Source organism: Coregonus lavaretus, assembly GCF_964263955.1.
Source record: "Coregonus lavaretus genome assembly, chromosome: 23".
In the NCBI taxonomy this organism is placed as follows: Eukaryota; Metazoa; Chordata; class Actinopteri; order Salmoniformes; family Salmonidae; genus Coregonus; species Coregonus lavaretus.
The window spans coordinates 39,731,760-39,743,863 of record NC_140010.1 but is presented as its reverse complement, the minus strand read 5'-3'; the positions used below and the strand labels follow the sequence as shown (position 1 = coordinate 39,743,863).

The following is a 12,104-nucleotide window of genomic DNA, read 5'->3' as shown; positions in this document are numbered from 1 at the left end:
AATTTGTGCCAGAATGTTCATCACACAGAATCCTGTTGGATTTCAGTAAACTGTTACTGGATTGCCCTTTTTGAATGGTAAGAAAGAGAGACCAAAATATCTACTGATTCATATCCTCCAGAACCTGCATTGAAGAACACAGCTGCGGGGAGTGCTGACAGTACCACTGTGCCAGTCCAAGGTTGTTACCCAAATGGCACCCTTTTCCATGTATAGTGTACTACTTTGGACCGAGGCCCATATGGCTCTGGTCAAAAGTAGTGCACTATGTAGGGAATTAGGACGCAACTCAAGTGTTGTGTCAGAACTCCTAATATGCAGTTTATTTGACTACCAAATGACTACCACCGTCGTGTCGTCAGCAAACTTGATGATGGAGTTGGAGTCGTCCGTGGCCACACAGTCGTGGGTAAACAGGGAGTACAGGAGGGGGCTAAGCACACACCTCTGGGGGACCCCCGTGTTGAGGGTCAGCGTGGCGGAGGTGTTGTTACCTACTCTCACCACCTGGGGTCAGCCCGTCAGGAAGTTCAGGATACAGTTACAGAGGGAGGTGTTCAGTCCCAGGGTCCTAAGCTTGGTGACGAGCTTGGAGGGAACTATGGTGTTGAACGCTGAGCCGTAGTCGATAGACAGCAATCATTCTTACATATGTATTCCTCTTGTCCAGGTGGGAGAGGGCGGTGTGGAGTGCAATTGAGATTGCATCATCTGTAGATCTGTTGGGGCGGTATTCAAATTGGAGTGTGTCTAGGATGTTTGGGATGATGGAGTTGTGTGCCATAACCAGCCTTTCAATGCACTTCATGATTACAGATGTGAGTGCTACAGGTCGGTAGTCATTGTGACAGGTAGCCTTAGAGTTCCTGGGAACATTTGACGGTCTTCTGTTGTAATAATGGATTCCATTGACATAGTGCTTTTCATCAGATCTCAAAGCACTTTACCTTGATCTGGAGTGACTCATTATTTCATCCAACACCAATTTGTAGTAGCATCCACGTGGGTGATGTATGGTAGCCATTTTGTGCCAGAATGTTCATCACACGGAATCCACTTTCACAGTGGAGAGGTGATGAGTGATTGGGCCAATTTGAATCTGGGGATCCGATGATTATAGATGGCCATGATAGTGTGAGGGGCCAGGGTGAGTATAGCCAGAACACTGGGGTTAACAGCCATAATCAAGCATTAAGTGTCATGGGATTTTTAGCGACCACATAGTCAAGAACTCTGTTTCATGTCTCATCCTAAGAAGGGCACCTTTTGCAGTACGTATTCCACAGCAGTGATGGTTATTGACACACTATAGGACAGGGTTAAACAAACCTGTATATGATATTCCAATATGGTGACATTACACTCAGATGTTTTCCGATCTCAATTATTAGAAGCAGTCTAATGTCAAGATGATGTCTAATGTCAAGATGAGTCCACACATCCCAGGCCATCTGTTTTGTATATCCAGCTACAGTATATGCCACGATCCAACATTTATGGAAAATATGTCATTTCCAGATTTGCAGTGCTTATCTTTTCCATTCCTTCTGGGTTGAGGCAGACAATATAGCTGGATCTATATAACCTATGGCAAGGGATGTGGACTCATTGATTTTGGAGTGTAATGTCCCATTAAGACTAAACATACCGGTAAATGGTGTTCCAAAATATGAGCTAACTGCCTCTACTGTGGTGGTCGTTCTGTACTTGTGGTGTGAAACTGATTAGTCATATTTATAGCAGCTTGGGTTGTTCCCTATAAGAATCTTCCAGAAATACAGTTCAGATGAGATGTCCCTTGAGGTGTGTGAATTTACATATTTACATAAAAGACATTGCCTTCTATGATATAATGAGTAATTACATTCAGCCCAGAGTTGTCTCGCCATCCTCACTCGTTTTCACTAACATGATTGGTTAGCAGAGCAGTTCAACAAAGGGACCATCTTCCTCATTCATATCCATTGTGTTGTGCCATTGAGTCAAATTCATTATTTATTTTCAGCTGAGTAGATACATTATGAGTGAATGGATGACAATTTCTCTCATATGATTGTGTAGATCATCCTAATAACTCTATGGTTGATTGATGTTACACTACATGGCCAAAAGTATGTGGACACCTGCTTGTCGAACATCTCATTCCAAAATCATGGGCATTAATATGGAGTTGGTCCCCCCTTTGCTGCTATAACAGCCTCCACTCTTCTGGGAAAGCTTTCCACTACATGTTGCAACATTGCTGCAGGGACTTGCTTCCATTCAGCCACACGAGCATTAGTGAGGTCGGGCACTGATGTTGGGCAATTAGGCCTGGCTCGCACTCGGCGTTCCAATTCATCCCAAAGGTGTTTGATGGAGTTGAGGTCAGGGCTCTGTGCAGGCCAGTCAAGTTCTTCCACATCGATCTCAACAAACCATTTTTGTATGGATCTCGCTTTGTGCACATGGGCATTGTCATGCTGATACAGGAAAGGGCCTTCCCCAAACTGTTGCCACAAAGTTGGAAGTACAGAATCGTCTAGAATGTCATTGTATGCTGTAGCGTTAAGATTTCTCTTCACTGGAACTAAGGAAAAAACAGCCCCATACTATTATTCCTCCTCCACCAAACTTTACAGTTGGCAATATGCATTCGGGCAGGTAGTGTTTTCCTGGCATCTGCCAAACCCAGATTCGTCCATCGGACTGCCAGATGGTGAAGCGTGATTCATCACTCCAGAGAATGCGTTTTCGCTGCTCCAGAGGACAATAGCAGCGAGCTTTACACCACTCCAGCCGACGCTTGGCATTGTGCATGGTGATCTTAGGCTTGTGTGCAGCTGCTTGGCAATGGAAACCCATTTCATTAAGCTTCCGACAAACAGTTCTTGTGCTGACTTTGCTTCCAGAGGCAGTTTGGAACTCAGTAGTGAGTGTTGCAACCCGAGGACAGACGATTTTTATGCGCTACGCACTTCAGCACTTGGCAGTCCCGTTCTGTGAGCTTGTGTGGCCTACCACTTCGTGGCAGAGCCGTTGTTGTTCATAGACATTTCCACTTCACTATAGCAGGGCAGAAATTTGACAAACTGACTTGTTGGAAAGGTGGCATCCTATGACGGTGCCACGTTGAAAGTCACTGAGTTCTTCAGTACGGGCCATTATACTGTGAATGTTTGTCTATGGAGATTGCATGGCTGAGTGCTCGATTTTATATGCCGGTCAGCAACGGGTGTTGTTGAAATAGCTGAATCCACTCATTTGAAGGTGTGTCCACATACTTTTGTATGTATAGTGTATGTTCTCTATTGTTAAGTCTCTCTCTTTCTCATTTTTTTTTGTAGAGGATCCGAGCGTCTGGTCTTATCCTCCTGGAGGCCATCTTGTTTGGAGCCTTGCTTCTCTACTTTCCCGTAAGTCTCCAGTTTAGACGTGTGTTTGTGTGTGTGTCCGTGACTGTGTGTGTGTGTGCGTGATTGTGTGTGTGTGTGTGTGTGTGTGCAGGACTTTGTGTGTGTCTGTCTGCATGCCTGTCCATTGTCCACAGCTATATATTACAGCTATATATTAAAATGGCACAAAAAACAAGCTACAGACATCCTGGACGACAACACAGCTGGTGTGTGTGAGTAATGCTTTAAAGTGTGTCGTACAGTCCAACCTGGAGCGCCACACAGAGTTTTAACAGACGGGGGAGCTTACAGCCAACGTTGCATGGCGTTATTATGGAGCGACAGGGATTTCAAATTCACTCAATACCTCCATTGGCTGCCAACAGCAAAACACAGCTGTCTAGAGAACACATTTGGAAAAGGATCAAAGAAAGAAGGAAAACAGCCATAGATGTAAACCACACAGGAGGGACTATTAGAAGTCTGTTGACAAGGATGAGGTTCGGTGTTGTTTGCTAAAGTGAGCTCTAGCGATTAGGCTTTTCCTCTCAGGCTAGAGTTGGAGCAATGTCATTGTAGCAATGTAGTATTTACGTAACTTAGTAACAACGTAACTTAGTAATAACACAACTTTATAATAACGTAATGTAGTAACAACGTAACGTGGGAACAATGTAACATAGTGACAACATGGTAACAACGTTATATTGTAACAATGTTACATAGTAACCACGTAATGCACTGGGAGACCTCACCATGTTTTTTTTTTCTTACTGGACATCATTTTGGTGCATTCCACACAAATGGGGAGATAAACCTAAGCCTATCAACAATACTACTACGGTTTGGTTGACATCATTATCATTGTGATATACTTTTAAACCAGGAGTGCACCATTCCAGTCCTCAATGTTCCTGCACCTTGGGCTATTCCTGGACTCCCATCCCCCCGAAATATCCCTTCCCCTTTTCATCCCTTCTGCCACAGGACCCAGGAACTCCTCACTCCGGTGTGCTCATGCAACCCTGGCTATCCCTCTCTCACTCTCTTTCTCCCCCTCTCTCTCTTCCACAGTGACGTGCCCTTCTCCTCCTGCTGATGTTGCCACAGCCTCAGCTTAGTGCAGCTTCTCCACTGTGGCGCTCGATGCATTTTTAAAGAGTCCATCAAGTTCTAGCGCAACTTGTATTAAAAATGAATCTGCTGGTTAATTTATTGGGAGGAGTTGGGGGTATAGAGAAGGGAAAGAAGAGGGAGCCACCTTAGCAGGCTGGAAACAAACATGTAGCTTCCTTCTCTTTCGCTCGTTTGAGGGTCCCATGCGAGTTGTACTCTGCTGGGTATTGCGTGTGTGTGCTATTGCGTGTGTGTGTTTGCGTGTGTTTGGCCTAGTTTTACGTCTCGTTTGGGACGTGATGTATTTTGGCCTGTCGTGGAGGAATGTGGGGCTTGCTGTTCTACATGGACAGGGCTTGGTTACTACAGAGGCCTGGATACAACTAATACTAGCCAGAGGTTATCAGTACAGTGAGTGGGTCAGTTTATGAAGAACATGATCAAATGCAGTTAATGAGTATGTAACTGCTATGGCTATGTTTGGGGGGTATACATTATAAATCCTATTGTTGTCATTGGAGTGTTGTTGTGATGTCGCTGTTGGGTGTGTGTGCTGTGTGTGTGTGTGTCCGTGAGTATGTGCGTGTGTGTGCACGCTCTGTACACCGTTACATTTCGCTCCTCAATCAAACTCACAACATTCCCGTCTCTAGCCCCAGATACTACTGTACATTAAGATAATACAAGTAACTTTGAAGGAAACCAACGTGGTAATGCATGTATGATATACAGGAGTCTGTCTCTTGCCTGTGTACCAACCAGAGGCATTTACTTTTTCATTTACTTTACCGATAGCATCACCGCCATAAGCCCTCCACCGGGTAATATGGACGGGGCTTTATATACGTTTTTCATGACTCGCATACAAATGACAAGCTTTGGAACTTTTAAGGCCAGCTTGCAGCCAGAAATACATGTCAGCTGAGTGCAGAAATTCCTTGATTCCCTCAATCACATTTACAGTCATGATGCATGAAGCGAGAGCCTATTTTTGATGGAAGGAAAACTGAGAGCCCATGATGAAAAGATATCGATAGTATTACTTCTTAATGTATGGGATATAAATGCATCGGACAATTAGGTTAAACTTACTTACTTGCTTTTTTGTTCCTGGAGGAACATACACTTACGAAAGATCTCTTGTGTTGCTTTCGGCCATGACAAGTGGATGCAATTAGGGTATACTAGTAGTAATTGTGGATCTTTCCTACATTACGCACATGCATTTAAATCCATAGACTGTAGGTGTACCTATTTCGCTATCGCCTGTCTGCGAGCTGAGTGCGTAAATGTACATTTACATTCTAGTCATTTAGCAGACGCTCTTATCCAGAGCGACTTACAGTTAGTGAGTGCATACATTTTCATACTGGCTCCCCGTGGGAATCGAACCCACAACCCTGGCGTTGCAAACGCCATGCTCTACCAACTGAGCTACACGGGACCATAAATCAAAGCTTTGCACAAATGTTCTATTGACAGTGTTTGATATAGGCAAAACTTTGGGTAAAGGATTAAGAATACAGGCAACTTGTTGACATAAGCATCTATGAAATGCCTAGATGTACTGCTTATGAAGGGCCTGTGGATGGCTTAATAATGTGTTAGGAAGTCCTTATGCAGGTAACCTTCAAGAAAAGTGTTTCCAACATTTTCCAACCTCCCACCAGTTAAAACTGCATCTAAAGCTTCTCATATCATCATGAAAGTGTCCTTATGTACAGCTTATGAACGTAGTATGTATGGGTTATGAATGTGTTATGAAGTCCTTACCTAGGTACCTTTCAGGTAAAGTTTTACCAACATTTTCTTCCAGTGAATTCTGCAGCTAAATGAGGCCTCCTCTCACATCATGGAAGTGTGATATGTTCTTCACGGGTTTGCGTGTGGCACTGTGCCATTGTTTCATTCCATATCCACGAGAACATTTCCCCTGTTTGCGAGTTAAGCGGGCTGGTTGCCGATGTTCTGCCATCTCGCCGCAGGGGACAGGTGCTGTCGCTCTGCTTAATTATAGAGGATGCCTGCCATCTCTCAAACTGACACACTGTATACCTCGAATTGTGAGATATACCACAGAGATTAGATAAAACTGTATCTCTGTGAGCTATATTGTATAGCTGTGGATATGCGAAGGTTGTACTAGACCTGGATTCAAAATGGTATTTGTTGCCTTTCAAATGCTTTGAGCGTTTTGATTTAGCTGACCTGGAGGGCCAGATGGGTGGGGTTTTCGCCTTTGGTACTATTCCATTGGTTCCATTGTGCCATACTATTTGAACGCAGTTCTGGTTTGTAGAGTAAATACAGTATGTAAACAAGATGGTTTCCCAAAGGAAATGGGATCGGGATGGCTATCACACTTATTTGCAGGGATAGGTTGTGAGTATCGTGGAAGAGTCTAAAACCTGGTGCTGTTTGTTATTTTGCTAAAAGCCAGCAAAGCAGTTTAGTCTGTGGAGCTGGGACAACAGCTCAACTTGAACATTCTCAAATATGTAGACTAGCTCTTGAGAAGGACATTACTAAATTGGCTGACAAACTGGTTGTGTGGTTGACATAATAGTTATATCGTGTATTCAGTATAGTTTTATAACTCAACTCCATTTTAGTCGCTTCAGATGTGACATTTGCGATTCTGCAGCTGCTGAAATATATAATGAAATAAGTGAGTCAGCATACAGAAACCTCGCAATCAAGCATTGCCCTTTGTTCAGTTTACCATGCATGACCTCATGCCTCCATCCCGGCTCGGCCCCTTGCCTCTTTCAATAATGAGCTAGAATGAACTTCACACGAAGCTAACGGCAGGGCAATATTTTCCAAGCAGCTGCCTGTGACTCACCATCTAGACGACATCCAGAAAATGAGACGACGTGAAGGGTAGGAGGCAGCCAGCCTGGCCCACGGTCAGACATTTACCCAATGTTCTTCTGCTACTGGGTTTGACTATTAACAAAAGGTGAAGTTGTGTCAGCAATGCAGAAAGATAAATGGGAGTGCCTGATGCCTCATTGATGTGTAGTCCTTTTACCTGCCTAGGGACTTCAGTTGAAAATTAGCTGGTTGAAAAAAATCTGTCACCTTTACAAAAAAGCTGATTCATGTGCATTTTCCCTGTCAAATAAACCTACAGTTATAAAGTAAATTCAAGTTGTGGCCTGGGGTGGTCCAGCATGTCTATGCTGTTGCTATGTACCGCTGTAGGCATGGGTTTGAATCCAATCCACTGCTCTAGCACACACGCCTCCTTGCTTTTTCACCTCCCTGTCTTATAAACAGGAAGAATACAAAAGGAGTGGAAGTACCTCACTCTTTTTTAAAATAAAAAATAATGTAAAATATAGTCAAAGTAATGTGCATCTCCCCTTCTCTTTAGGTGATGATACTGTACTTCAACCCCAGCATGTTCCGCTGTATCCTCCTGAGATGGGTGCGTCTCCTGGGCTTTGCCATAGCCTACGGAACAGTGATCCTGAAGCTTTACAGGTATGTGTTCATTCGTTCTACTTTTTATTAGAAGTCTTTCACAGGGGTATATTCAAATGTACACACAGTAACAAAACGTTTTGCAACGTAGCAAACGTTTTGCAACTGCATATTCAGGTAGGTCCCGCTCCATTTTGCCCGTTCCTAGTGAATACACCCCAGATGTATCATGCAGAGAAACCAATGCCATATGGCCAAATTGGATAACTTCTGCAGTATTCAGCCCAGAACTTTAATTCCTTTCTCCCCCCGATTTGTCCCAATGATGCTCCTTGATGAGTTTGCCCTGTGGAGTGCCATCTCATATCCAGGTTCCTCTCAGAATTGGTTCTAGTTTGCAGTCGTTCTATTTTGCTACTTAGTAGTCGAAGCGAGAGGACTTAGAGGCAGAAGGAGCACTTTACATTCTCAATCACACAGAACTACTTACCGTAGCATAGAGTTTTCTCCACTCTCCTCTTCTGGAAATGAGTTGGCCCTCGTGTTGGCCTTTTTAAATTTCACTAAGAGAGCAGAGAAACAACTCAATCTGACCAGGGGCCAAAGGGCAGCCTGCTACTTCACCTGACAAAATTACCAATTAAATTCCTCCTGGTGTAGAACGCTTGAACCATGACCTCAGTGTCAGTACCCTATAGGAGAATCCCACACACAGATATCAAATCTGAGACAGGATCAATCATGGTCGTACCCTCAGAGAACCCAGAGGTCAAAATATCTCCTTGTTTTATATCTATGCTAATCTAGACCACACATCTCAGAGAGACACTAGTGCTTGCAAGGGCTTGCAGCAGTACAGGTAGTATAGAACAAGTAATAACTGAAAAACGATATAAATTGCAGTGGTGGAAGGAGTAATGTTGGGATGGTAGTGGTGGTAATACAGCTGAGTAGAAGAAGTGTTAGTTGTGTCAGTTAAATAATTAGTCAAATAAATAATGATATCTTTACCTGATTATAACAGAGACCTGTTGGTTATAATCGAATTAAAGGTTTTCTCAACGAGAACCATAAAACCATAAAATTATGCCATTAGATGCCAAATTTTGCCTGTTGGGATTTGGGAACAACAACAACCCTTCTCTCTCTTCCCTCCTCCAGGGTGCTGAAGGTGTTCCTGTCCCGTACGGCCCAAAGGACCCCATACATGACCAGCTGGCGGGTGCTGCGTCTGCTGGGGGTCATCCTGCTGGTGGTGCTGTGGTTCCTGGTGGCCTGGACCTCGGCCGTGTGTCAGACACCTGACCGGATGTTGGCCCTTATTGACATGGGCCTCACCCCCGACGGGCTGCAGTTCAGCATGTGCCTGCTGGACCGCTGGGACTACATGATGGCAGTCGGTGAGTCGTAATGGAAGTGTGGACCCCTAGTCAATACCCAGTGGGCAAAACTAGTTGAAATGATGTCATTAACGCTAAAAACTGGTTGGAATTATGTCATTGTGACGTTCCGTTTTATGTTTGTAACGGGTTACGCCAATTGTCGTTCTCATTATCTTGGTTTTATAATAGCACCCAGTACCCTGCCCTGAACTTTAGTCACTGTTACTAGTCGGCTACCACCCGGTACTCTACCTTAGAGACTGCTGCCCTATGTACAGTACATAGCCATTGAACACTGGTCACTTTAATAATGTTTACATACTGTTCAACCCACTTTACATGTACAATATATACTGTATTCTAGTCAAGGCTCATCTTATATAACTACTGCTCTATGCACCTTTTCTATTCATATACTGTCTATAATGTTTATACACACCATCACATACATACACTGAACAAAAATATAAACGCAACATGCAAAGTGTTGGTCCCATGTTTCATGAGCTGAAATAAAACATATCAGAAATGTTCCATATGCACAAAGAGCTAATTTCTCGAAAAATGTTGTCCACAAATTTGTTTATATCCCTCTTATTGAGCATTTCTCCTTTGCCAAGATAATCCATCCACCTGACAAGTGTGGCATATCAAGATGCTGATTAAACAGCATGATCATTACACAGGTGCACCTTGTGCTGGAGACAATAAAAGGCCACTAAAATGTGCAGTTTGTCACACAACACTGCCACAGATGTCTCAAGTTTTGAGGGAGCGTGCAATTGGCATGCTGACTGCAGGAATGTCCACCAGAGCTGTTCGAATTGAATGTTAATTTCTCTACCATAAGAAACGTTGTTTTAGAGAATTTGGCAGTACGTCCAACCGGCCTCATAACCGCAGACCACGTGTAACCACACCAGCCCAGGACCTCCAAATCCGGCTTCTCAGACGATCACCTGTGGGATCGTCTGAGGGGGAGTGGGGGGTTTTCTGAGGAGTATTTCTGTATGTAATGAAACCCTTTTGTGGGGAAAAACTCATTCTGATTGGGTGGGCCTGGCTGCCAAGTGGGTGGGCCTATGTCTGCACCCCTGCCCAGTCATGTGAAATCCATAGATTATGGCCTAATTTATTCATTTCAACTGACTGATTTCCTTATATGAACTATAACTCAGTAAAATCTTCGAAATTGTTGCATGTTGCGTTTATATTTTTGTTCAGTATATATCTATATCCTGGACTCTGATATTGCTCGTTCTAATATTTCTATATTTCTTTATTCCTTTCTTTTTTATCTTTGGGATTGATGTGTATTGTTTTGTATTGTTAGGTATTACTACACTGTTGGAACATAAGCATTTCCGAGCCCCTTCTAGAGGGGAATGTGACAGGCAGCTGAGGCACAGAACCTATCATCTAATCCCTTTTTAAAGCGGATGGATCCATGAGAAGTTGTGTGCTCTGCCTGAGGACCCTGAGAGAGATCTGGGCAGTGATGCGGAGAGTGTTTTCACCAATGGGTTTGGGGAGGTAAAATGGAATGGAAAAACATAGGGGGGTGGGGTTGTTGAGATAAGGCAAAAGAACATTGTGCATCTTCGCAGGGAAGGCAGAGACAGGTAGAGTGCCTGTAAATAGAAATGGTGAAGAGGAGAGATCGGTCTGGGGTAGGGGGGCAGCCGCCCCGCTGGTTGTTCTGACAGCTTGTGGAAACGTGTGGGCTGAAGGGCGATATCCACCAGACTAAGGTGCTATCAGGTTTAAGGTGCTGTACAGCAAAATAATTTAAAAAGAGAACATACAATTATTAATCAGTATTGTTTTGTGGTTCTATAATAATGATGATACAAATGATTTATCAGTTAATGAAAAAGAGTGTTGATCATGTCAGTAATTGGAATTAATAAGAAATTACTTATTCCTCCCACCAGCATTTACAAACAGCTCACCATGCATACTGATTACATATTAAATAGTTTATAATTAGTCATGATCCCCATGATCCCCGTTGTCTTTTGTGTTAATTATTGAAGGAATGTAAATGAGGGTTGCTTTTATGGGCAGACAATAGAAACCAGTTCTGAGAACGTAGAACAAAGGAAAGATGAGAGACTCAGACTGCTTTACAGTTCTGAGAACAGTTCTTAGAAAAGGAATATAAATTAGGATCACCGTTATGGGCTCCCAAATAACAGTGAGTCAGTCCTGAAACAGTTCTGAAAAGTGGGTCGCATTCATTTGGGCATGCAACAGATATATTTTTTAACAGTTTTGAGCAGTTCTGAGAACAGTTCTAAAAACATAGAATAAAGGAGAGACGAGAGACTTGGACTGCCTTATAGTTCTGAGGCCAGTTCTGAGACCAGTTCTGAGAACTTTATTTGAAATAAAACAAAATAAACTTGAGGAAAGGATTTTTGGATTGTGTCTCGTTTTTTAGTATTAAATATAGCACAATTGTCACTTCTGATGGATTAATGATACAATTAAAGTGAAGGTATAACAGGTTTTAAGAACATCACAAATTCAAGGCTGCCTTTTCAAAACAGACTTGGATGTTTTTTCGTATTCTTTGAAGTGGACATGAGGATAGGGCTGTGACGATTATGGAATTTTGGGTAACGATTGATTGTCATGCAAATGGCCTTTTTTTCCCCAGCTTGTAATGTATCATAATGCATCTTTGAAAATTAGTTACGACATACCTAATGAATACAACTGTCACGGTTTCGGCCGAGGCTGCCTCTCTCCCTTGTTCGGGCAGGTTTCGGCGTTCGTCGTCTCCGGAATTCTAGCTGCC

The 12,104-nt window shown here is 43.2% G+C and overlaps 1 protein-coding gene across 1 annotated transcript in view; it reads left to right on the top strand.

The window, feature by feature from the left end:
* The window catches only part of LOC311150680 (metabotropic glycine receptor-like), a gene marked incomplete at both ends in the record, with an annotated part of 80,613 nt that overhangs the window by 51,518 nt on the left and 16,991 nt on the right, over positions 1–12,104 (top strand). Inside the window, 3 exons of the mRNA XM_084188184.1 lie at positions 3,327–3,395; positions 7,870–7,979; positions 9,081–9,319. Coding sequence (XP_084044310.1) covers positions 3,327–3,395; positions 7,870–7,979; positions 9,081–9,319 — 418 coding nt within the window. The remainder of the gene's footprint in view (positions 1–3,326; positions 3,396–7,869; positions 7,980–9,080; positions 9,320–12,104) is intronic.